General features: G+C 42.4%; 1 protein-coding gene across 1 annotated transcript in view; it reads right to left on the bottom strand.

Annotated features, from left to right (window-relative positions):
* LOC122549064 (potassium voltage-gated channel subfamily KQT member 3-like) overlaps positions 1–27,719 on the bottom strand; it is a 427,354-nt gene that overhangs the window by 92,328 nt on the left and 307,307 nt on the right. Inside the window, exons 6-7 of the mRNA XM_043688263.1 lie at positions 24,121–24,231; positions 19,001–19,096 (exon numbers count right to left, since the gene is read on the bottom strand). Of these exons, the coding sequence (XP_043544198.1) occupies positions 19,001–19,096; positions 24,121–24,231 (207 nt within the window). The remainder of the gene's footprint in view (positions 1–19,000; positions 19,097–24,120; positions 24,232–27,719) is intronic.

Below are 27,719 nucleotides of genomic sequence, written 5' to 3' on the forward strand. Positions count from 1 at the left end.
AGAGGGCATAGGTTTAGGGTGAGAGGGGAAAGATATAAAAGAGACCTAACGGGTAACTTTTTCACGCAGAAGGTGGTATGTGTATGGAATGAGCTGCCAGAGGATGTGGTGGAGGCTAGTACAATTGCAACATTTAAGAGGTATTTGGATGGGTATATGAATAGGAAGGGTTTGGAGGGATATGGGCCGGGTGCTGGCAGGTGGGACTAGATTGGGCTGGGATATCTGGTCGGCATGGACGGGTTGGACCGAAGGGTCTGTTTCCATGCTGTACATCTCTATGACTCGATGACTCTATTTCAGGCCTCATTCTGTCACTTATTATTAATTACGATGCAGCCTGTTGCTGTGCAGCCTGCATGACTGTGAAACCAGGCAGCCACCCAGTCACCTTAGGTGAGGTGTAGGGAAGGATCAGGAGTATTGGTCCCTCAATTAAAGGCAACCGGTGTCTGTTTGATGGACCGGCAGTGGGAAAGGGTACCTGATGACCATCACTGCACTGCCCTTCATGCCAAACCTCGGTTCCCTATCCCCAAGAACATCACACTAAAAAATCCTCCCCCTTATCTGTGACCAGGGTTGCTCTGTGATCCTGGGATTCTGGTGCTCTCTTTCCTGCAGCACCAACAGCCTTTCCTGTGGAACTGCTGAGCACGAGAACTGCAGACCTCAGTCTGTCTATGCGCCTGCTATTGTTGCAGTTCAAGCAAACCAACCCCTCCCACAGACCAATACTGCCACCACCAGGAAATCATTCACACTGCAATACAATATTGTTAACAATGATCAATGCTGCAAATCTAAAATCAAACAAGAAAATACATGTTAGGTAACAGCTTTAATTAGGTCGAGAAGAAACAGTACATTTGGTCAAGATTTCACCTCATGTCTTAATCTTTCTCTGTTCAGGGTGGGGTCATGGTTACTACTGTAACTCAAAGTTGTCCAACTGTTGGGAATTTATTTCAAAATATTGCATGAATTGTAAGACGACCAGAAAAATGAAACTAAACACGAGAATCTTTCAATTACTTGACTGAAACTTTAATGGCACTAGAAGCAGAGGATAATATATAAAGCTAGCTGGGTATGGCTCAGTCCAGGGGCTGAATCTTGTATGTTTTTTGGCTAAGTCAAGTTGCATTCAGTTTTTGAGTGATGTTTGATGGAAGGCCTAACTTGTTTTCATAGAATCATAAAATAGAATCCTTACAGTGTGGGAACAGGCCATCTGGCCCAACAAATCCACACCGACCCTCTGAAGTGCATCCTACCTCCCCAGTTACTCTACATTTTCCCTGATAATGCACTTAGCCTATACATCCCTGAACACTATGGGCAATTAAGCATAGCTAATCTACCTAACCTGAACAGCTTTGGAATGTGGGAGAAAAATCTGACCAACGGAAGAAACCCACGCAGACACAGGGAGAATGTGCAAACTCGACAGTTAGTCACCCAAGGCTGGAACTGAACCCAGGTCCGTGACGCTGTGAGGCAGCAATGCTAACCAATGAGCCATGCCACCCATATTTTTCCCTCCATATCTTGCCAATCAATTGCATTAATTACCTACCCTGTTCCTCCAGCACTTGTTGCATCCAAATCTGGCCCGAGCTAACCCCGCACAGTTCCCTCACCAGATACCTGGCAAATGATGGTCACCTCTTAGACCATAACAGCATATAAGAAAAAGGAACAGGAGTAAGCTGTTCAGCCCCTCAAGCCAGTTCCCCTGTTTAACAGGATCATGGTTGATCTGACATTCCTCACGTCCACTTCCTGCCCTTCCCTGTAACCCTTGATGCCCTATTGATTGAGAATTTATCTGTCTTAAATATACAGAAGGACTCTGCTCCAGAGCTCTCTGTGGCAGGGAGATCCCAAGACTCTTAGCCCTCAGAAAAGAAATTAGTCTTTCCCTCCATCTTAAAGTGGTACTCCTTTATCCTGAGATTATGCCCTCTGGTCCTAGACTCTCCCATAGGGGCAAACATACTCTGAGTATTTACCCTGTCAAGCCCTTAAGAATTCTATATGTCTTAATTAAATCACCTCTCATTCTTCGAAATTCCAGTGAGCCGTGCCAGTTTAGATTCTCCACGTAAGACAATCCCTCCATACCAAGGATCATCCCTGGTGAACTTTCTCTGCACTGCCTCCAATGAAATAACTTTCCTTAAATAACCACCTGATGAAGGAGCGGCGCTCCGAAAGCTAGTGCTTCCAATTAAACCTGTTGGACTATAACCCGGTGGCCTTCCTATCCCAGACTCACATCGAATGCAAAACATTACACTATCATTACAGTCATATGACAAATGATAAAACAATGTTGTGTGGCCTCACATAGGATTCTTGGAAATTGGACAAATAATGGGTCCCATCGTCAAACACTGGCTTTTTGGAATATCATTTTGCCAACTTCAAAATCATTGAGATACCAGAGTTTAACTTGCAAATACCAATGACATGGTGCAAATTATCTCTGACCAGCATCTGAGCCCTAAACATGTTCTCACTGCATGGACAGCAAACAGGCAATGAACTGACTGCGAATTAAACTCAGCTGGGCATTGCAAACAGCTGCTTTATGTATTTGTTGTTTCAATGTCCTAGTGCCAATCAAACTGACACTGACTCCACCGATAGTGGGTATCATCCCAACCATTTTCTTGTAGAACTTCACATCTGAAGATTGGAAAGTGAAGGCAGGGAACACTGTAAAGGATAGACACCACACTGTCCTCTGATTGGTCACCAGATTACACCCCCTGCCACCACAAAAAATAACATTCACGTCCCCTATTACTCAACACTGCCATAAAGGCCTATTCCTCCCCTTTTCCCCTCCATATGGAAACCCACCACACTGAACATTCATGCTGTGCACCCTATCCCTGAAATATAGCACTACACCTTGATGATGCTCCTTTATGTGCACTCCTTTAATGCTGTTCTGTGCACCCACCATACTCTTTCAGTTTACCCCTGTCGTTGTTTATCCTTGTCCCCACTACAAATGCCTCTGCTTTTCCAACCCACATACCTCTGCAACCTTGACTCCCCTACCCTTGTGGCATTAATAACCTTAAAGCAGCCCCATATACCCTCCTCAAAGCTTGATGGATGGATCCCTGGGATTGTATTTGCCCTAGGCTTCATTAAGCCACCCCCACCATGACTAACCAAAGCCCCGTTTGCAGCTCTCTGACTGATGGTACATGATGTCCAAGACTTTGTGTGCTATCCCTGAAGATTGATTGCTGTGCAACCCCTAGACCAAGCGGAGGAGCGACCATGGTGAAGACCTTGGACAATGTGCCCATGACTAACATGGGACCCCCCGATAGAAAATAACCTGTCCCTTGACTGGACTGAAGATTAGCCCTTACTTACTTTCTGACATGCCTTTTGGTTGAATGAACATGAAGCGTGTTTGCTGTGCAGGCAGGTGGCCTAAACTGTAGGTGGTAGATTGACAAAAGCCCTGTCCTAAACCGGTTGTTAAGAGGGGTAGCGCTCCCACGCAAAGGTTAGAATTTGAAGTGGGAATTGCAGCGCCGAGGGCACTAGGAGTTGTGAAGCACATGTGGCAAAGTCAGGTAACACGGGACTCTGTAGGAGTGAACAAGGCACAGTGCAGTTGGATTTTAAGTTAAAAGTTGGATGTTGTTTGTACTTTTAATTTCCAATGTGGTGGGGAAGAGGAGTTGATCATTCTGGCCAAGAGCCAAATCTCAGTGTTGCACACGTTACCAAGGTGGGGAGCATGGACGCTGTGAGTAACCGTGATACCGTGGCAGTCTGTAGTAGAACAATACAGCTTGAATAGTGGCGGTGGCTGGGAGGGTAAAGAGACTTACCGGTAGAGAGCACACTGGGCTAGAGGTAGGTTTCTAGGCCTATCGGGAGGCGTTGGGTCAGTAGTGGTGGCTGGGAGGGTAGAGAGGTCCCACCAGAAGAGAGCTCACCTTACTACGAGGCTGCTATGGGCGTACGGACCATGCTGGGACAGTATTATTGGCCAGGGGGTAGAGAAGTCCCCACTGGTGAGGAACACTTTACTGTTGGTGGTATCTGGGGTACACAATCTGCTAAATGGCAGATCAAAATTTTAAAGGGGATACTGCAGGTATCCTTATTGAGAAATACAAGGCAGACAGACAAGGGTTGACAGAGCAAATGTAGAAAAGTGGTTGGGACTCATCCCAGACATTAGCACAACAGAGAGAGTGGATAGATAAGCAGAAACAGAATAAAATGAAAAAGGTAGGGGTAATGTTGGTATACCAGCCTAATTGAACAAGTGAGTACCTCCACGAGTAGGTGGAGAAAGGACCAGAAACAAGTTAAAAGAGTTGGAGAACAGGATAAAGGATCTAGAATTCACATGAGAAAGAATACAAGAGGAGAGAGAAATTGACTCTCTCCCCTCTTACGAAACCGTCCAGCGGGGATAAACTACAAGAGTATAACTTAGCACCCGTTACCAGAGGAGGAACAGAATCATAACCAAAGCGAATTATAAACTATTCACCCAGGGGAGAGGCAGCAGATTATGGCCTCCATGGGCAAATTACAGTCCAGGAGCGCAAACACCCGGTCCTGGGAAGAGCTGGATAGTGTATGGGTAGGGCACCAGCTACACCTGAGGGACATACACCAGCTGGTCCAGGCAGCTTGCCCAGAAGACAGGTGGAGGCAGGTTGCTGGCAGACCCGATGCCACAGCAGCCCGAGGCTTTATGGGAGGATGGTGGACACATGCCGTTGCCCTCACAGCTGAATTAGATGCCCAGCAGGCCCCTTCACCGACTTTAAAGAAAAAATCCAGAGAGTGCTCGGAAATGGTCCTACGAACTGGAGCAGGATCACGACCATGAAGCAACTTAAAGAGGAAGGAGCCTCTGAATCTGGAGAATGAGTATTTATGGTCTATCAGGAATGCTTAGGACAAGCAAACCCAGATCAGGGGGACCGGGCATTCATCCAAGCTTTTAAAGATGGGCTCTTTAGCGCCCACCAAGCCATCCTGAAATTAGAAGTAAAAATGTCCCAGGATTATGATGACCTAGTCGAGTGGGCTAGCGGAGTGCAGGATGCAGAAGCTCCTGCAATAAAGGCAAGACCTGACAAAGCAGCCTCCCGGAATGGAGGCGAGAATAGAATGAAACAATCCTGCCACAACTGTGGCCGGCAGGGACACTTTGCTTGGGGACAGACCAGGGAACAATGTAAAATACTGCAGCCAATGCAAAAGGACAGGGCACATAGAAGCAGTATGCTGGGAAAAGTATGGGGTACCCCCAAACATCACCCGGAACACTGCAGAACTGCAGGAGTCCCAGTCAGCAGAGCTGACAACCAGCTGCACCCATTTGTGCGGGCAAGGGAGAGGGGAGAATTTACATGCCCGCAGTAATAGGAGGGAGAAAATGTGAAATGCTAGTAGACACAGGAATGGCCGTACCTATCACAAACTTACCCTTAGCCCACACAAATAAAATGATTCATTTAACTGGGGTAAGAGGGGATAAAACATCAGCTTACCTAAGTGAAACTACCCTTGTAGAAATAAACAATATATATATCAACATGAGATTCTATATATGCCAAAATAACGAGGGCACAATAATAGGCAACGATCTCATGAAAGAATATAGTGTTCTAAATGATTGTGAAAAAGGGAAATTGATTTGGCGCAGACAGAACGGTTGGAAGACCGAGATTGGGAAACTCACCTTGAATCTGTTAAAGTGGCTACAGTCACCTGTAGGGACTGGAACTTTGAAAAGGAGGGATTCAGAGCGTGGGAAGAAACTAAGTTAGATACAGGTCTAGTTAACATAGACCTGATAAGGGTTCCCGGGCCGGAGCATAAGTCCCACTGCCAGACCCAATAAAACCCGAAGCAGAAAGAGACAGTGCAAGGACTAATGAAACAGGGAATCCTGAAAGAAACCACAAGTACAAGTAATTCCTCAACGTGGCCAGTACTACAGCCTAATGGGAGCTACAGGCTCACCATTGATTATACAGGACTAAGTAAGGTCACCTAGGGGAAAGTGAGGACTGCAGATGCTGGAGACCAGAGTTGAAATGATTCCTGAAGAAGGGCTTATGCCTGAAATGTCAATTCTCCTGCTCCCTGAATGCTGCCTGGCCTGCTGTGTTTTTCCAGCACCACATTTTTCAACCTAAGTAAGGTCACCCCCAAATTGCACCCCATTGTAGCAGACCCCTCCGCTATTTTGAACAGCTTGGCCCCTGAGCACAAGATTTTTACAACCGCTTCTGGTCTATCCTGTTATATTGTGAGTCCCAGAACAAACTTGCTTTTACAGTACACATGGACTCGCCTGCCACAAGGGTTCCACAACAGCCCCACTAATTTTCACAGGGTGATGAGTGACATTCTGAAGAGAATAGATATACCAGAGGTATCACTGCCCTCCAATATGTAGATGATATCCTAATTGCCTCAGAGTTTGAGCCAGGACGCCAGGAAGCTTTATTTCTAGTATTACAGGGATTGGCAACTGCAGGGTTAAACGTCAGCCCCACAAAGGCACAGATTGGCAAAACACAAGTCTTATACCGGGGACACCTTATATCCCAGGGACTCAAAGAAATGCCCAACAACCATAAGAAGGCAATCCAACAGATGCCATGACCTGCCACTGTCAGGGGAGTCAGGAAGGTCATGGAGCTATTCAACTACAGTCGCAGCTTTATACCAGAGTTGGCAAAATTGGCTGAACCAATCCAGAGATTAATTAAAGGATGCAAGGCCACCTTGGAACCTGTAACCTCGGGGCCAGAACAGAAGGAGACAGCTTAAAACCCAACTCATGTCAGCCCCGGGCTAGGGCTGCCAGATCCCAGCAAGGATTTTCACATTCACTGTAATGAGGGAGGGTTTTACTCTGCAGTGGTCACCCAAGACCATGGTAGCAGGAGAAGGCCCATTGGGTACTACTCAAACCCAGTAGTCACCGGGTTGCCCAGGTGCATAGCAGCCTTAAACTGCCTTGGACCATTAGGTTTAGCGAGCCCAGAGTAATAACAGGGAATGTCATTATCTACAATAAACATACCCTAGTAGAGATGCTAAACACAGTGAAACTGAGGGCCGTCTCCAATTGAGAAGGGCAAAGCGGGAGACACTTCTTTTTACCCCCAAGTCGGTCCGTGGTAATAGCTAGGGATACGGGAGAAAACCCAGCAGAGGGAACCGCACAGCTGTGGGGGTATAGATAGGGATGAGGATAGGGGAAAGAGTAAAAGGATAACCCCCTAGATGCAGCCGAGGTAACCCTCTTCGTGAACAGGTCACAAAAATATGTAGCAGGGTCGCCCCGAACAGCAGGGCTGTGGTAAATGATAAGTTAGAAACAGTTATGTCCGGATATATACATACACATATACAGACAATCAATGTGCCTTCGGTGTAGTCCATCACTACATGGTGACATGGGGTAGAAGAGGGTTCACCATTGCGGGAGGAACCCCTATCAGACACTAAGAATTCAGGCATTATTGCGTGCCAGTAAACAGCCAGAGGCTGCAGTAATAAAAATAAAAGCCCATCAAAAGGAGCCAGCAAACGAGAGTCCAAAATGGGTAGAATTCAAAGGAAACCAGGCAGCAGACCAAGCAGCTCAGAAATCCCTAGAGCAAGAAGCCATTAACAGGACTGCAATAGCCACTATTGAATTAGTGAAAGGCGCTATCCAAATTCAGCAGCTGCAGGAGGACATCCCGCAGAAAGAGAGCGAGCAATGGAAACTGCAAGGGGCATTCAAACAGGAGGATGGTGTCTAGAGGTGAGCAGATAAGGTGGTAGCACCAGCGTGTATACAGAACACATTGCTTGAATTGCACCACGGGCTCTCCCATACAAATAAAGAGGCTGTGATAGCAAGTTTAGGGAGAGAGTGGTGGTGGAAGGGAATGGGAAGAGGCGTGGCCAAGTACTGCCGCAGATGCATGTTTTGTGCGCAACATAACCCAGGGAGACCCATAAATGTTAGGATAGGACACTGGGAACACCTTCAGGTGGATTTTACAGGGCCACTACTACCCTCCCGTGGGAAAAACGTACAGCCTGGTCATCATAGATCAATTCTATGATGGGTGGTCAGAAGCATTCCCAACCAAAAGCTGCACTGCAACCACTGTAGCCAGAATATTAACAGAGGTGGTAATCCCTAGACGGTGGGGGTACCCCTCCAGATGACCAAGGGACACATTTTACAGGAAAAGTCATGAAGAATGTCTGCCAAAAAATTTCACATTTCCTATCACCCCCAGAGCTCAAGGTAGAGAGAATGAATAGAAGGCTCAAAACTGCTTTAGCTAAGGCTATGCAAGCCTCAGGCAGAACATGAGCTGCAGTGCTGCCGACCATACTAATGAGATTAACAGCCACCACTAATCAGCCAACCAGGCTAACCCCATCTGAATTAATGACTGGATGAACAACGCAATTGCCAGAAACAATAATCACAGGTGGCACCGATGTGAGTTCTCTAAAGGCAAAATTTGGCGGTGTGTGATAGAATTAAGCGCCCAATTGAAAGGGATGCGGAAATCTATAATTGATAAACAGGACAAAAAGGATAGGGCAGGGGGACTCGAATTCTTCCCTGAAGTCCCAGCAGCAGGAAGCCGGGTCCTGGTGCAAGCACTGCCTGACAAACCAGGCAATGGAATGGAAATGGGCCATACGACGTGATAATAAATGGGGACAACCTGTGCCTATATAGATATTCAAGGAAAAGGCACATGGAAGTACTGGACCCAACTAAAACAGCTTAAAGACTCCTGTAACCAAACTAATGTCATTGACCTGCCCCCAGGTCCAAACAGGAGCGGCAGACAAAACGGTCATCCAGGGGGGAGTACTGAAAATACAACAGAACAAACCATACAGAATTATAACTATACCTCCTGACAAAAACAAAGACTTTGACTGTTAACTTTATTTTAACTGCAAAATGTATATACCTGTATGTATTTCACTGTGTTTAAGTGTCACAACTGTCAGGAGCATGTCAGGATTTGAGGATAACCTCTTCTATAAAACTCATGTAAGCTTGCATGGGAACCGAACTGTCTGCTACCCACTGGCGCGATCAGTGGAATCCCTATTTGTGGCCACCCCGGTGTGGACCCCTCATGACCTGTATACAGTAGACATCTCAGGAGTGCAGATGGGGAAATACAAGCAGGGACTCCAGGGTAGGTATGTGAAGCTGAACGGGATCACAGGCCCACGGGGCCGGGTCCCCCAGCCTAGGGAAGGGAAGACCCATTTAAAACCCAGTAATTACCCACTCTGTTTCACAGGGCAGGGATGGGGATGCGTTTATGCTCTGGTTCCCAAAAACGACTCATGCGGCCAGACTCCGTTCACCTATCAGCACTGTACGGTCACCAGGGGACAGTTTACCTGCACCTACAGCGAGCAGGCATGCTTGAATGTGACCGTGGGCAGTCAATTCATATGTGGACAGTTTAATGGCACCTATGTCAGCTCTGCTACATGGACGTACCTATTCGATACTTACCAACAAGGGGGATTGGAGGCTACATGGGTGGACAGACAAATGGAAGGACAGGACAATTGCTGTTACCGAGCAGTGAAGAGATCAGTTTTTCTCTCTGAGGGGACTTACGTGACAGATACCCCAGAACTCCCAAATCTGTTTGCACTAGGGACAATTACACCCTATACTGTACCATGTCCAAGCCGGGGACATGTTTGGAGAAGGATAGTGACCCCCTTCATCAGTCAGGAGTTCTGTGCTAACAGGCAGGCTCCCACCACTTTGGGGCCATCATTGGGATATGGATTCCTGGGATCTCTATCTTTTTTTGGGGCGGGGGGAGCAGGGGAAGTCAGCACTAAAAACCGAAATCATCATGTATGAGGCCTGACTATCTGAGGCAATAGTACCTCAAAATCTCTGGAAACAATTAAGACAGAGCTGGCTGAACTCAGACTCTACACAGCAGACATGTTACGTGGTGGATTATCAATTAGCACAGCAAGGGGGCGTTTGTACAATTATTGGTGACAATTGTATTACCCATGTTCCTGATGCCTCTTATAATTTTACAGAAGCCATGAAGAATATCTGAGACCAGCTAGACAGTTTTCAACAGGGAGCCACAATTACAGACAGCTGGCTAAATTAGCTGCTGGGCAAATCTTGGGGACCCTATCTGGCACACAGGATAGTTCTCCTCATTGCACTTATGCTGGCATGCTGTGTGGGCCTCAGGTGTTTAAAGCTCTGCTGTAAGGTGCGACTTACGAGAACTATGCCAGCAGCAAGTGTCACCACGGAAGAGCCCCCAATGAAACTGTCACTCCACGATACCCCTCGGGAGGAGTAGCTCTTAGAGATGACCTACCTCTCAATGTAACTTGGGTGGTCTGCGGGAGATCTCTGAAGTCACCTCCTTGACCACAAAGGGGGGAAGTGAAGTGGGAGATGGCACGGTGCAGGGTGACACTAAGCACACGGACACACAAGATGCCCATTGAGCTACCGGTTGGCCACTTGACACACAAGATGGCCGCCAGACCACAATATGGAGAGAGACAGCAGAGCAAATACAGACACTGCCTGGGGCCAGTAGAATGCCAGCACAACGCACTCACAACCTAGTTGATTAGTTTAAGGTGGGTGGGAGAGAGAATACACATCAGTAACACACACCGCCCACTGAAGTGCCTGGGTCCAGCCAACACCTTTGATAGAAATGCTTAACAGCTTGATACGGACTCAATACAAAGTGCTAATAGCCAGGGCTGCAGTAATTGTCCTCCTCAAGAAGGGTGATTAGCGCCCATTACTAGAGGAATGGACTTCCGCACAGACATTGAAACTGACAATGTCTACACTGGAACTGACAATAACCGCACTGAAATTAACAAAGGCTGCGCTGGAACTGATAATGACAAGATTGAAACTACAACAATTCTGCATACCATGAACAAACCACGTTACAAAGACAATAATCACTGACCTGTTGTATCATAGATGTATAAAAGTATCTTGACATGTGCTCTGGGTCGAGAGAAGAATCACAGCTGACACTGTAATGCTGGGGTCTTTCTCTCCCCAGAGCAATGGTATTTCCTTGTACAATAAAGTCTGTCATTGTACCCCGACTCTGACTCCAAGACTGGTGATTCTCCCCATAACACACAAAACTAAAAGGAGCAGAATTCTGACCTATGTCTCACATGTCTTAGCTGAGTAAGTTAGGGACATGGAAACACTAAGCTAATGAGGTCCTGCCTCTAACACCAAGTCTCTTTGAGAATGTTCACCCTATTCAAACTGATCCTGGATCTAGGGTAAATTATTCTAAACAGGCGACCTTTCTCCCCATGGTTACATCCTATCCCAGAATTGCTCTGTGCAGAATCCTTACATTGTAGTAGGCCATTCAACCTCTGAACATTCTAATTTAGTACCAATTTCCCACCTTTTTTCAGTAACCCTATACATTACTTCTATTTCAATAATCATCCAATACCCTCTTGAATATCTCAACTGAACCATCCTCGACCAAACATCCTGGCATTTCACATATTAATTACTCGGTGTGTGAAGAAATTTGCTTCTTTGACAAAGCATTTCAAAGCTGTAACCTCTAGTCCTTAATTCATTTATAAGTGGGAACTATTTTGCCTTGCTTGCTCTTTCCAGCCCATGATTTTGAAAACCTTGACTAAATCTCCTCTTAGCCTTCTCTCCAAGAAAAACAGACTCAATCTCTGCAATCTACCATCACAACTGAAGTGCTTCATCCCTGGAACCATTCTTGTAAACATTTTCTGCCTTCTATCCAAAGCATTCATAAGCATTTCCCCATAACACACAAAACTAAAAGGAGCAGAATTCTTGTCTGTGTCTCACATGTCTTAGCTGAGTAAGTTAGGGACATGGAGCGTGGTGTCCAGAACTGTACACAGTACTCTAGCATATATCTAACCAGTGTCCTATACAAGTTCACCAAAACCTCCCTGTATTTGCACTCTATACCCTGATATGAAGAATGGAATACTATGTTTTATTAACAAATCTACTTGGCCTGCCACACTGTATGATTTACGGACATATAAACTCAGCTCTCTCTGCTCGTGCATACACTGTAGAATAGTGCCATTTATTTTATATTGGCTCTCTTCGTACCAAAGTGCATCACCTCACACTTCTCTGCATTAACCTTTACCTGACATATATCCAAACACTTCACCAACTTGTTGACATATTTTACAGTTCTACATTGTTCACACAAATTACAACTCTCCCAAGTTTTGTGTCATCTGCAAATTTTGAAGTTGCCCTTGAAACACGAAGATCTAAACCATTTATAGAAATCAGGAAAAGAAAGGGGCTAATAATGATCCCCGGAGGAGCTCCACTATGAATCTCCCTCTGGTTCAAAAAATACCCATTAACCAGACCTCTTAATCCTCTATCTCTGAGCCAATTTTGTATCCATGTTGCTACTGTTTCTTTTATTCGATGAGCTTGTAACTTTCCTCTCAGATCTGTTGTGTGGAACTGTATTGAAAACCTTTTGGAAACCCACGCACTCCATACCACCAGCCATCCCCTCATCAATACATGCTGCCATTGGTTAACAGATCCAATGAATACAACTCAGGATCCCTTGTGAGCAGAAGACAGACCTTGGCAGTCAAGCAAAGAGCTCAAAACCATTCAAATATTCGCTCAATGCAGCATGTGTTTTTTGAGATTTCCCGATCTCATACAATTCCAATGGCATTTATGCTTGTTACCAAAGTTAATAGCTAGTCACTATAGAAGATGGAACTGTGTATGGTGTGGTGAGGACAGGGTGAAGAATGGGATGTGTCAAAATACTATAGTGTGCAGTGTAGCGGATGGGAGGGTTGGGAGTGTGAAAGGATATTGCAGAGGACAGTGTGGAGAGTGGGAGAGCGTCAGGAGTTTGGAGACAACAGTGTGGAGAGTAGGACCATGTCAGGATGTTGGGGAGAACCGTGTGGAGAGTGGGAGTACGTCAGGATGTTGTGGAGAACGGTGTGGAGCGTAGGACCATGTCAAGATGGTATGAAGAACAGTAGACGGTGGGAATCTGACAGATGTTTAATAAGGTATTTTACAACATTTGGCCAAGATATATTCTGGTGAAAATAAAGACTGTGGATAGGACACAGCATTCATGGATAACTAGGAAGTTAAAGGTTGTATTACACTGCAAGAAAAAGAAAATTATTATAAGAAGATTTATGGTAGGTCAGAGGATTGGACAGTATTTTGAAAACAGCAAGGAATATCTGAATAAAAATGACAGTGGCTAAACAGAAATATAAAAAGACAGTAAGATGCCCAAGATGCATTTAAAAAGGAAAAGAATAACTGTAGAACATGTTGGTCTTCTCCAGGGATAGTTTGGGGAATTAATGGGAAATAAGCACATGGAGGATCAATCGTTTTCGGAATTCTACTTTCCTAATCAGTGAAGGTTTAGACATTGAATATACTCAAAGATGAGGTACACAGATTTTTGATCACAAAGGGGTCAATGGTTTTGTGGGAGCATGCCAGAAATTGGATTTAAGGCCATAATAAGATTGGTCATCAGCTTATTAAGCAGTCAAGAAGATTGACACCATCCAAGTCAAAGCAGCTCACTTAATCAGCATCCTTTCCACCATCACCCACTCTCTCCACCACTGATGCTGAGTAGCTGCAGTGCGTACCATTTACAATATGCACTACAGAAGTTCCTTAGACAGCTCCTTCCAACCATCACCATCTATAAGGACAAGGGTAGCTGGTACAAGGAAACAATACCACATGCAAGTTCACCTCCAAGACATACACAATCCTGATTTGGAAATGTAATGCCATTCCTTCACTGTTTCTGTGTCAAAATACTGGAACTCCCTCCCTGACAGCATTGTGGGTGTCCCGAAAACACATGTACTACAGCAATTCAAGAAGTCAGCTCATCACCATCTACCCAAGAGCAACTAGACAATAAATGCTGACCTAGCAGTCAAGTCCATAAGATGGGTGGGATTTACCAGATTGAAGCTGGGACCAGTGTTCTCACTGAGAAATTAGTTGGTACTCAGAGCAGGTTTAAACTAATTTGGATGAGACATGTTACCAGGAAATAGCAAAAAGAAGCAGATATAACATAAGAGGACAGAAAATTAAAAAGAATATAATTTTATCAGGATGTTGCAAGTATTTGTTTCTGTATTTTTGATGGATAGATTGTTAAATTCTCATCCACATTCTAACCTGAAACAGAGACCAAGCACAGATCTGGATAGGGAAAACTGGTTACTGTAGGCTTTTAACTGGTTCCAGAGAACAAATGTAATATTTTTCCACAGGCTGGGATTTTCTCTTGGAGGAGAGGTGACAGGCAGGAGCAGAGATAAAATGGTACCAAAAGGCATTATTAGGGAAGACCAACATGTTCCCAATGTTAGGGCATATCACCAGCTGTGGAAACAACTAAAGTTCATCTGGTTACTGACCCAAGCAACTAATTGGCATACTAATGGCCATTTCACTCGGTCACCAACACTTGATTCACCCATTTGTACTGTTTCTAAAGTCTTCAAATTCTTTCTAAAGTCTGGTGCACAGGTGAGATCAATCAGCGTTAACCATCTTTATTCACCATTTCTTTGATTGCATAGAAGACAAAAATGAACAAGTACACATGCAATAGTGTTGAGAATTCTAAAGGGGCATAAACAGACATTGCTGTAATCATACACTTGATTTCCAAAAGGTGCATTACCTCCCAGCTTCGAGAGTAAAGGAGAACAGTAGATGAGTGCAGGATATTGTGTGGGGGGAAGGGCAACAATTAAAAGAAACTTGTGGTCTCTGTTAGAAACAACCACATAAGTATAAAGTGTTCTGGTCCTTCTAACAGAGTTTAGGAGCCAGGAAAGATTTAAAAAAATATAACAGGATCTCAAACGTCAGCATTACTCCCAGTGCCATATATGTGTGAGTATTGAAATTGGTATTTTTAAAGATTGCGAGGTTTCCCAGCCCAACTACCCTCCCAAGCAGGAGAAAGTGAGGTCTGCAGATGCTAGAGATCAGAGTTGGGAGTGTGTTGCTGGAAAAGCACAGCAGGTCAGGCAGCATCTGGGGAGCAGGAAAATCAACGTTTCGGGCCAGAGCCATTCCTGATGAAGGGTTCCTGCCTGAAATGTTGATTCTCCTGCTCCTTGGATGCTGCCTGATCCACTATGCTTTTCCAGCAACACATTCTCAACACTACCCTCCCAAGCAGTGCATTCCAGACTCGCCCCTCTTCTAGGTGAAAAAAAACCCTCAAATTCCCCTTACAACTCCTGGCCTTTCACCTTAATATTATGCTTCTTTGTTACTGAAACTTCAACTAAGGGGAACAGCTTTCTATTCACCTGTCCTCACCCCTCAGAACGTTATACACCTCTATCAAGTTTTCTCTGTTCTAAAAAACACAATCTGAATAAATCCAGCCTTTCTTCATAGTTAAACTGCATGATCCCAGGCAAAATTCTGCTGAATCTCATCTGCACCTCCTCCAACGCAATCACATCTTTCCTAAAGTGTAGTGACTAGAACTCCAGCAGTGGCATAACCAAACTTTGTACAATTACAACATAACATCCCTGCTATTTTAATCTATGCCACAACTGATCTAGCTATTAACCTGTCCTGCCATCTTCAGGAATCTGTGGACAAGCATCCCAAGATCCCTCTATTCCTCCGCCTTCCTAGTGTCCTGCCATTCATTGAATAATCCCTCATCTCATTATTTCTTCCAAAGTACATCACCTCACATTTATCAGGGTTAAATTCCATCTGCCACTGATCTGTCCATCTGAGCAATCCATCTATATCTTCCTGTAACCCAAGACCTTCTTCCTCCCTGTCAACCACGCCAACCTTGGTGTCATCCACAAACTTACATATCAATCCCCATCACATTTTCTTCTTTATCCTTTATATAATGTCTCAGCTCTAAATTTTAAAAGTATTCATTTAGTACTGACTTTCATTTGGCTTGGTTTGAGGAACAGACAGAGGTTTTACAGACAGTGAGAAGATGTTAGATGAGCAAATTCGTAGGTAATAGATTAACTAAAATCTTGATGCAATACTTATGTAATACAGGTACAGAAATCAGAATACTAAGGATAGTAAAGCAGGGGAATATGTGTAAAGGCCAACTTCACAATTAACAAGGAAGACAGTAGTTTTGGATCTGGTTCTCAAAATGAAGTAGGACAACTGGACTATGTTGTAGTAAGACATCGTCCAAATGAGTTGGTTTCCAGCAACTAATCAAAGGCAAAACTGCACATCTAAGAAGCAACTCATTTCAACGATTCAAGAAGGGATTGACCTAGACAACTAAACTGGAAAAGGCAATTAAAGGGTGAAACATTAATGAAGCAATAAAGGGCATTTAGGGAAGAGACAGTGTAGATGTAAATTAGCTTATTCCTTTGAAAGAAAAATGAAAAGCCTTCAAGACCAATGTACCCTAAATGACAAAAAAAAATAGTTAAAATAAAAGCAGACTGAAGAGGCTTATGACTCATTCTGACAAAGGCGAGCAAGGGTCAGTTACAAAGCGGTAAGATTACAGAAAGTATTGGGGTGAATTGATGAAACAATTAATATGGGATAACAGAACAAATTATGAAGATACATGATCAGACCACATTAAATTGAATCCTAAAATAAACATACAGGTCTATGTGGCTAGCTAGGCCTTTTTATGGATGAAAAGGGAAATCTTCATGTGGATAAAGTTGATTGCATGAGTACTTTGGATTCATCTTCATAAAGGAAATGAATGATGCGATGACTAGATTAAAAGTGAGTGAAATTATAGTCAGCAGGAGCTGCAGATAAACTTGTACAAATAGATTATCGCCACTGGAAGTTGCTTAAGTCACCCAGTCCAGATGAAATGGTTGCTAAAATAAACAATGGTAGATTCATTGGTTGGAAACTTTCAATTCTTTGGATACAGGAATACTTTTGGTAGATCGAAGGGCTACTAATGTTACACAGCTCATCAAGAAAGTGGAAAGATTGTAAATGACCCAGTCAAACATCAATGGTGGAGAAGTTACTAGAAACCATTGTTAGGAACAAAATAAAGTTTAATTTAGAAATACATGGAATAATGAAGAAGAACAAGCATAGATTTGGGCAAGGTAAGTCTGCCTGACTAGTATGATTTATTTCTTTAATAGGATAGCAATGAGTACTGATCTTCAGAAGGATTCAACAAAGTTCCACATAACAGGGTTAGGAATTAAGGAGAAAATGGCACACATGCAAAATTGACTCAGTGACTGAAATCAGGGGAGTGGTGGCAGAAGGAAAGTATATTTTAGAACATAAAATGGCTTGAGCAGTTTTTCCAAAGGTTAATTCTGATTGATTACACTTGAAAATGTTTATAAATGATATAAATCTGCTACAGGAAACACATTATGAAGTTTGCAGATGATACAAAACTTGGTAAAGTAGTAGATCGTAATGAGGATGTCAGGATGACATAGATGGAATGGTGAAATGGGCAAGGCAGATAAAATTTGGTAGTGATAAGTGTGAAGGTATATGCTTTGAAAGAACTGATCTTGAAAGACAGCATACTATAAATGGGACCATTTTGAACAAACCCATTGAGCAGAGACACCTTAGTATCTGTTCACACTAATCCTTAAAGATGGCAATGTAAGTTGATAAGGACACTAAAAGCAAATTGTTTACTTACGATTTGTAAAATAAAAGGAATATAAGAGTAAAGACTATTATGTGGAAAAGTTATAAGTGACTGGGTAGGCCTCAGTTGGAGTGGTTATTTGATGCGTCATATTTCAGGAAAGATGTAAAGGCCTTAGAATGAGTTTAGCAAGAGGCTGACAAAGGTAAAGGATTCAGTTTTGAGGAAGTTGGAAAAGAAGGAACAATAAAGGTGAAGAGGTGATCAGAGAGGGTATGACAGAGCAGATAGAGAACTCTCTTCTGCACAGGCCAACAAGTAGAGATCATGGATTTGACAACATTAACAAAAGATTTTGAAGGGAGATAAGAAGAGACTTTTTGGGATCTGGAACATTATCACTGAAAAGGTAGTGATAGCTCACTACTACTTTGTGTTCAGTTCTGGTCATCTCATTATAGGAAGGATGTGGAAGCTTTAGATATGGTGTAGAGGAGATTTACCAGATGCTGCCACGACTGGAGGGTAGGTAGAGGGAGCTGGGATTTTTCTCATTGGAGTAAAGAAGAATGAGAGGTGACTTGATAGAGATGCATAAGATGATGAGAGGCATAGATACAGTGGATGGCCAGAGACATTTTCCCAGGGCGGAAATGGCTATCACGAGGAGGCATAATTTTAAGGTGATTGGAGGAAGGTTTAGGTGAGATTTCAGAGGTAGGTTCTTTACACAGAGAGTAGTGGATATGTGGAGTGCACTGTCAGTGGTGGTAGTAGAGTCAGATACATTAGGGACATTTAAGTGACTCTTGGATAGGCACATGGATGATAATAAAATGAAGAGTATGTAAGTTAGTTTAATCTTAGAGTAGGATAAAATATCAGCACAACAGTACTGTGATGTACGTTCTATGAATAATTTTGGAAGGGAGTTGAACTGTACTTGTGGATGAGAAAATGACAGGGTTACAGACAAACAAATGCAAGTGCTCATCAAAGAGTAAGCACAGACATAATGAACTGAATGGCCTCACTCTGAGCTTTGAGTTTCTATGACTCCATGAAGGCATAGTTCCCCTCATACCATTACAGCCAATAACATTGAAAAAAAAAATCAAGTGGACAAACTAATTTTCCTTTTAGAAGACTAAAATATTGATTTCAATTTCTTTGGTAACTATAATAGTTTTTGAGCATTTAGCCCACCAGACCTGAATCAAGCTTGCTGCAGGATTTCTTCTTTTCTCGAAATGCTTTTGACGATGCTGCTCCTGAACTTTAAGAGCCAGCCCAGAGCCAAGAATGCCCTTAAAGAAAAATAAACATTATGAAATGCTGCAAATAGAAAATAAATCAAGCCTAACATCAATTTTTTATTTAATAAGATGTTTCAGTCACTCTGTGTTTATATAAAAGCTCAAAACATATTATAGACAAATCCTAATATGCAATGTAACCACAATAAATATTATTTAGACCCCTTGAGCGGTAGTGAATATGACAAGAATCATAGATATAATTCACAATTGATTACGTCATAAAATCAAGTAACTAGTATACTAAAGCTCTCAAATCCTTGGAGATTAAAGTTAATTTTCACTGCAAGGGTTGTAATCCGATAGAGATGATTGCTAAAGAAACTATTCTTTTCCACCATTTAAATACATCGTGGCTACACATATTGATGTAATTTTCGTGGAGTCAGATTGATTCAGGGAGCCTTTAAAAATGACCCCATTCTCAGGCTTTCAGATTTTCAGAAGTGCTTTCTACGGGCTTGAATTGGTTCACGTCATAAGCACACATTTGGCATTCCCAACTCCATTGTGGACACTGACGTGGCCTATTCATGGAGTCAGGCCAGCTTTTTAAAGAGCTGTGGTTCACCTCAGAGATCTAATGAAGTGTTGTCTGTATGAGGGAACCTTTTGAAGCAAATTTAAAAAGTTCTCCTCAGGAATATTATGTCAAATTATGCAATCTCTTATCAAAAAAACCCTATAACTCCTTATTTCCCTCACGCCAGGCTACATCTCCCCCTAAATAACTCGATGACAATCTTATATGTTGATTCAAGGATATGGCAACTTCATGTCCATTCACACACTATACATCATACAGAACCCTATAGTGAAGGTTGCCAGTGAAAACAGCTGTCTCAATTCCTGAACATCCTTTCCTAACAACATAATGGAGTCTAGCCAGCAATACCCACTGACCATATTCAAATTTATTTTTAAAGTTGTTCATCGACAACTTCCCACTATGTTAAAAAAAACCTCCTTTTTACCATAGACCAGCAAAAATGTCCATTATCCAGAGTCTTTGAAGTTTCAACAACTGAAGCTGAAATAATGTGAAACTTCTTAACTTTGTGTAATTAAATTGATTCCAGACATCAGACAGCCAGAGCTATCAATCAAGCAGGGGCTCATGTGTCTCAAGACAGTGATGAATGTCTGGGTCCTCAGTCAAAACACAAAGGTGTGGGGCCGGGCCACTACCTTTACAAAGAAGAAGTGGTTTCTGATTTCATTCCTGAGTTGCTTCCCTCAAACTTAAATAATGTCCCCCAGAAGAAATACCTTTTTCCTATATCTGTTCTATGAAGTAATTTTATGATTTGCTTCAAAGCTTCTATTAGCTCACCCCACAGCTTTTTAAACCCAAAGGAACAGAACATAATAAACTGGACTCTGACCCTTTAAGTCTCAGTGCTATACAACTATTTCACTAGCTAATTCTTTAAATATCATAATGTTCTGTAAATGTTTTGATGGGTCACAGTAAAAATGAAAATGCATGAAATTTTTAAATTAATATCTGATTTCTGATTAATGCTACTTATTTCCTCTGCAATGAACTGTTTCATATTGAATAACACGTTTCTCCTGCGTAGCTCCCTATAACCTATGAGCAGCTGAAATCTCAGTATTTCCACATGAGGGTGCTACAGATCAGGACATTATAAATTTCCATGCAGCAAGTTTTAAAAATGTGAAGATGATGATAATCTGGAATAAAACAGGAATGGAGAAACTATGACACAACCTACCTGCACCTGAAAAGATTTTTTTAAAAGCCTTGGGATGTTGGTCAGTGGAGGATAAATAAGTTCTTAAAAATCCTGAGCACAACTTAGCGGCCAGGAGAATAATGAAAAATGATGAGGGAAGAATGCTGGCTTCTATTACTGAGAAGCAGTTCATAGATTTAATAAGGAATTGTAGTTTTTCAAAAAGCTGAAAGTGGTGAGGTGATGAAAGGTATTAAAAGTGTTTGAAATTAGCCATGTATAAAATTTTAGGTTTCACTTTTAGTGTGAGAATACAACAAGGATGATAAAAGGCCATCATCAAAGCTCATTACTTCTGCACTCAGTTCTCTCATTATGCCAATGTGTTTTGACATCTCCAATGTTTTGTCTGTTATCAGCCTGACAGCTTATCCTAAATATTGAATAACTTTCAAGTTCTTCCTGACATCTAAAATGTAGTAATGTTTTCCTGCTCTGCTTACCTCAATCCAGTATTGAATGAGCAGAAATGTCTTTGAATTGTGAAGACTGAAGCTCCATTCCCCACTCCAAAGTACAAACTACACTTCCTCACCTTGAGTTTATTCCTGCCATCAATAAGGTCATCTTTCTCTAACTGTGAGACAGTGTCCAAGTTCACTCCTGCCTTAACTGGTCTGGTGTTGAAAACTTCATTCATGCCTTAATCACCTCTACAACTCAACAATTCCAATGCACCTTTGATTGGTCATTTTATCCTCCTTAAACTTGAGGACATCTATAATTCTGCTGCATGAGATTATCAACATCAAATCCTGTTGACCGATCACCCTGTGCTTCCTAGTCTATCATGGATTCTGGTAAGACAACAATTCTAATCTCCTGGTTAGACTGAGTCAGCCAAGGCTTTCCTGATTGGCCCAGATTATCAACCTCAATCAAGAACCTCATAGTCAATGAGGCTTACCTGGTCCCAATCACCACAATGGCTCATCTCATTTACTTAGCATCTGTATCTTTTCTCCTCATTCTTGAATGTTTTCCAAATATTGGTGACGGCCCATGGGAGACTGGTTAGCAAGGTTACATCTCACAGAATACAAGGAGAACTAGCCATTTGGATACAGAACTGGCTCAAAGGTAGAAGACAGAGGGTGATGGTGGAGGGTTGTTTTTCAGACTGGAGGCCTGTGACCAGTGGAGTGCCACAAGGATTGGTGCTGGGTCCTCTACTTTTTGTCATTTACATAAATGATTTGGATGCGATCATAAGAGGTACAGTTAGTAAGTTTGCAGATGACACCAAAATTAAGGGGAAGGACAGCAAAGAGGGTTACCTCAGATTACAACAGGATCTTGACCAGATGGGCCAATCAGCTGAGAAGTGGCAGATGGAGTTTAATTCAGACAAATGCGGGGTGCTGCATTTTGGGAAAGCAAATCTTAGCAGGACTTATGCACTTAATGGTAAGGTCCTAGGGAGTGTTGCTGAACAAAGAGACCTTGGAGTGCAGGTTCATAGCTCCTTGAAAGTGGAGTCGCAGGTAGATAGGATAGTGAAGAAGACATTTGGTAAGCTTTCCTTTATTGGTCAGAGTATTGAGTACAGGAGTTGGGAGGTCATGTTGTGGCTGTACAGGACATTGGTTAGGCCACTGTTGGAATATTGCGTGCAATTCTGGTCTCTTTCCTATCAGAAAGACGTTGTGAAACCTGAAAGGGTTTAGAAAAGATTTACAAGGATGTTGCCAGGGTTGGAAGATTTGAACTATAGGGAGAGGCTGAACAAGCTGCAGAATTCCTGCAGAAACAGCACAGAATGGTTTTCAGATTTTGACACTATCCTCTGAGTTTCATACAATTTCCTCTTGAAAATATCATTATCCGTCGAGGAGTTGTTAGTGATCACCGCTCCTTATCTGGAAAAGATATGGTGCCCTTAAATTTAGCAGTGGGACAAATGTGTGAGGATTACAAACTGACTGGCCATTGCTAAATTTTTGTGAGAGGAGTCATAGTCATAGAGATGTACAACAGGAATCCTGAAGAAGGGCTCATGCCCGAAACGTCAATTCTCCTGCTCCTTGGATGCTGCCTGACCTGCTGCGTTTTTCCAGCAACACATTTTCAGTGTAGATGTCTTTAATCAGCCTTCGCAGACATGTTTTGACAACTGTCTGTGCTCTTTCAAGCATGACACATGTCTTTGTTCTCACGAACTCTTTTCTGATATACACAGCTTCTGTTTCCTGATCTCATCTAGAATAGGAAAAACATATCAGTTTTGCCTCTAATTTTCATCTCTTTTCACCTTCACCTAATCCATCGTTGGCTCCAACCCTTCTTTGATTTCACTATTTCCTGGGTCAGGCACTCCACCAACTTCCAGTACAAACCCACTGACTCCCACAACTGACTGTCCTTCCTCACATTCCCATTCCTCAAGGATCCAATTCTATTCTCCCATTTTTTCTGACTCCATCACAACCATTGTGATGATGCCATCTTCCACAGGGGGCCTCCAACATCTTGCCCTACTCTCCAACTACCCACCACCCCCACCCCCAAAGTGAGGTTAATAGGATCCACGTCTGGCACATTTCCCACATTTCTGCCCCCACTTGCTCCTTCTTCTCTTCTGTCAACAGCATAAAAAACATCTTTCAGCCCCTTTCAGATTCAAACTCTATTTCTGTCTCCACAGATGCTGCCAAATTTATTGAGTTTCTTTAATACTTTGTTTTTATTTCACACTTCTAAAATACTCTGGTGAAGTGAAGTGCTTGCTGAAACACCAAAGATAATTCTCACCTTGTGGGAGTTAAAAAAATAAATTGTACCTATTAAAGCAGTTAGAATTTTAACTACCTCAACTGAAAAAAAGTGTATGATCAAAACTAAGTGAACTAGGAAGCTTCATCCCCTCAGTCCTTTCCTCCTGTGTGGATGTAATGATGTCAGTATCCATTGTTCATTTCCAAATAAAAAGCAAAATATTGTACATGCTGGAAATCTGAAATAAGAACAGAAATTGCTTGAGGAATTCAGTAGATCTGGCAGCATCTGTGGAGAGTGTAACAGTCAGTGTTTGAATTTAATATGATTCTTCTTCAGAATGTAAACATTCTCTCTCCACAGATACTGTCAGACTTACTGAGTTTTTGCAGCATTTACTCCTTCTATTCCATTTCTTTTTCAAGATTTGTGCTTGTGAACTCAAGGGGAGGTCAGAAAAATTGGGTCCGCAATGCTTATTTGGACATTATACATTGTTCCACATTAAAAAGATAGCAAACAAGGTATAGTGGTACTTACAGCTGGCAAAGCAAAAAACGACACTCCTACAAGAGCAAACATTGCTGCTAAAAGACGACCTGCCCAAGTCTTCGGCGTCTTGTCACCATAACCAATTGTAGTCAGTGTAATCTGTGCAAAGAAAGTTAAAGTTACTAAACCAGATTTGGATTGTTCCTGATAGTTGGTGCTTACTAAATGATTGTTACCCACAGTAATCTCTGCTGGGTTGAAAAAGAAAGCTTGATATGCTGGACATCTAAAGTAAATAGTAAGGGTCACCACATTCTCAAAGAAAGCAGGTGGCTTAACATTTTGGGCACATAGATGTTTAACTAGAATGAATGGGAACGCTTACAATGAAATTTAGTTTGAATAATGTCCTTGACTGTCCATTTATAGCCGTCTATAAGAATGGAGACTTGCAGGAACGTTCGTGAGCTGCCTTCATTAAGGATCTTTTAGACAGCTCAAAGGGCAGTGGTTTAATGCTGCCACAATACAAGTTTACAAAGAGATTGGAAAAACACGTTCCTTACAGTTTAGTATGAGCCATATTGGCTACAAACATTCCAGGCTGAATTGTCACTTTGTGCTTGGTCCAAATTTCAGTGAAGTGCTGCTACATCAGCTAAAGCTGGTCTCAAGCGCCACAGGTTAGGTATAACATTAGGGTTTGTAAGAGGTTACAGCACCTCTGATGCTGTAACAGGACTTATGATTGAGACACTTGGAAGGAGAACGATCATGGCTTCAGCAGAGTGAGATAGAAACAGTTAAACAATTGTTTTTGAATGGGGCAGTCTCAATGGGCCTTTTTCTGTGCTGGACACCTCGATGACTCTATGAAATAATCTACAGAGCTGTAGATGTTTCATTAACTTATAATAAACCTGTTGCTATTTCAACATGTAAATGAGTCAGTGATCCGAAGCTAAGCTAATCAATACATGGGAATGCCAGATCAGCCAGGGTTCCAATTTCTGATCATTATCCAGTAGTTCCTGCTAGAAAGTACAATTTAATATACAATAATTGGCCAGAAGCTAAATGGGAAAGGAGGACAATTTTCTTCACAAAGTGTTGTTCGTATTTTGAATGCAGTGAGATTGTGGTGGAATCAAATTCCATGGAAGTTTCAAAAACCATAGGATAAGTACTTTAAGTGGACTAATTTGCAGGGTTATAAATAAAAATGATGGTGTGCAGACAGCCCTTTCAAAGAGTCAACAAGACATGATAGGCTGGATAGCCTTATTCTGTCGTGCATGAATGAATGCCTATTATAAAGCACAATGATTAAGTAGCTGTTGCACATTCATAATCTGGGCTATGCTAACTGCATTTTAGGAACAGAATGGAACATACATCTGATATCAGGAGGCATAGGCACCACTAGACAAAGCAGGATGATAAGTAGCAAGATTCCTGAGCATCATAGAAACATCAGCAGACATACTGCCAAAATGCTGCTGAGACAATCATATGAAGAAAATCATAGAATCCCTAGAGTGTGGAAACAGGCCATTCAGCCCAAAACGTCCACACTGACCCTCCGAAGAACATCCCATCCCAGAAGAAATGCTTCTTTCCGTGGACTAGGATTTCCTATGTCATCATTGAAATTACAGTGACTTGGAAAGGGGAGTTAATCCATCAATTCCTTGAACCTGTCCAAATGTACAGCAAGACAATGTCTTGACTGCATCGAGCTGCTTTTGTCCTATACCCCAACACTAGTTTTGCTGAACTAAAATGTAACATTTGTGATCTTGACATTTTCAATGATTCTAGCCTCAGCAACCTTTTGGAAACAAATCAAGTTTCAGATTTCCACTATCCTTTTTGTGTAAAAGTACATCCTGTCTCTGAATGACCTGGCTCGGTGTTTTGAGTTTGTGCACAAGATGTGATTGTGGATACCCACATTCCATTGTAGTTTCTCGCTAACTACAATATCAAATCCACCTTAAATATCCCAATTCCTCAATCTTTCATACTCAATCGCACTGAAGTCTAATTTACGCAACCTGTTCTTATAATTTAACCCTTTTAACATAATTTCATTGATGATTTTGCAGTGTGCATCTTCCATTGCCAATATTTTCTTCTCAAAGTATAATGCCCAGGTCCAAAAATCCAGATGCAGCTAACCATAAGTGAAAACAATAGTTGCTTCCATCCTTCTGGATTCCAGTTTCCTAATATTACATTAATTTTTTTAACCCTGTCACTGGATTTTAGTGTTTTTAGTGCCTGAATGCAAAAATCTTCATAGTGCCTGGCTTGTTTCATTTTCAAAATTATTTTCTAAGATTTTAAATGAATGACCTCACACTTCACATATTGAACTCCCTGCTAGACCTTTGCCCATTCACTTAGTTCCTGGTTTTCACCAGGGCAGAGAACACCTCTGCCATGGAATTTCTAAAACTGATGAAATTTGTTGAAAACTGCAGGTCCTACACCCCTCTCCTCCATTTCAACCCGACCTCTCCCAATTTCACAGAAGCTGGCATGGGAGCAGGCTGTGATTCAGCCATCCGTGGTTCCTGAAGGCTGCTGGCTTTTATGATGACCAGCTGCCTCTTCTCACCTTGCAAGCTCTGGAGTGTGGAACCAAAAGGCGAAGATGATATCAAACACACAGAGGGAACCCTGGAGAAACTCAGCTTTTGTAGAGTGAGAAACAGAATTAATGTTTTGAGTTTGGGATGACCTCTTCAGAACTGCACCAGATATACTAGAGATTATACCGGGAAAGCAGGTCTGTTCTCAGTTTATTTCTTTCATATAGCCAGGATACCCCTTTGGAAACTGTCCTATAATACAGTGTGTAGGGGTCAGGGATACTTTGAGGTGTTGGCTTTAGACATCTTTTGGATGGGGAGTGAGGCATCCTTTGGATGCAGCGTTAGCTGTTACTTGTATAGTTAACTGTGGAGAGGACTGTACATAAAAACTAGGAGCAGGAATAGGCCATCCAGCCCTTTGACCCTGCTTTGCCATTCAGTATGATCATGGCCGATCCTCTATCATCAATGCCATATTCCCACTTGCCATTCCCTGATATCTTTAATATCTAAAAATACATCTATCAATGATGCACAAATCCCTTGGAACTGTACAATTTATTAAGATATGTTAATTAATGTTAATAAGCCTAAAAATGTGGAGGCTACCATTAGCCACAAACAGAACTGGACTAGCCATATTAATATTCTGGTTGCAAGACCAGTGAGAGGTTAGGAATTCTGCTGTGAGTCTTTCACATCATGATTCTTCAAAAACTATCCACTGTCTACAAGGCACAAGTCAGGAATGTGGTAGATTACTTTCCATTTGCCTGAATGAGGACATCTCCAACAATACTCAAGAGAATTGCTATCATCCAGGACAAAGTAATCTGCTTGATTGGTCATCTATCAAAAAGCTTCAACATTGACTCACTTCACCATAAAGGCATAGTGGCAGGAGTATTTACAAGATGCACTGTAACAAGTTACCGAGCACCTTCCAAACCTGTGATCCCCACCAATTAGAACAAGGGGGGCAGATACTAGATTAGATTAGATTAGATTACTTACAGTGTGGAAACAGGCCCTTCGGCCCAACAAGTC

Source organism: Chiloscyllium plagiosum, chromosome 4 (genome assembly GCF_004010195.1).
Source record: "Chiloscyllium plagiosum isolate BGI_BamShark_2017 chromosome 4, ASM401019v2, whole genome shotgun sequence".
Classification (NCBI taxonomy): domain Eukaryota; kingdom Metazoa; phylum Chordata; class Chondrichthyes; order Orectolobiformes; family Hemiscylliidae; genus Chiloscyllium; species Chiloscyllium plagiosum.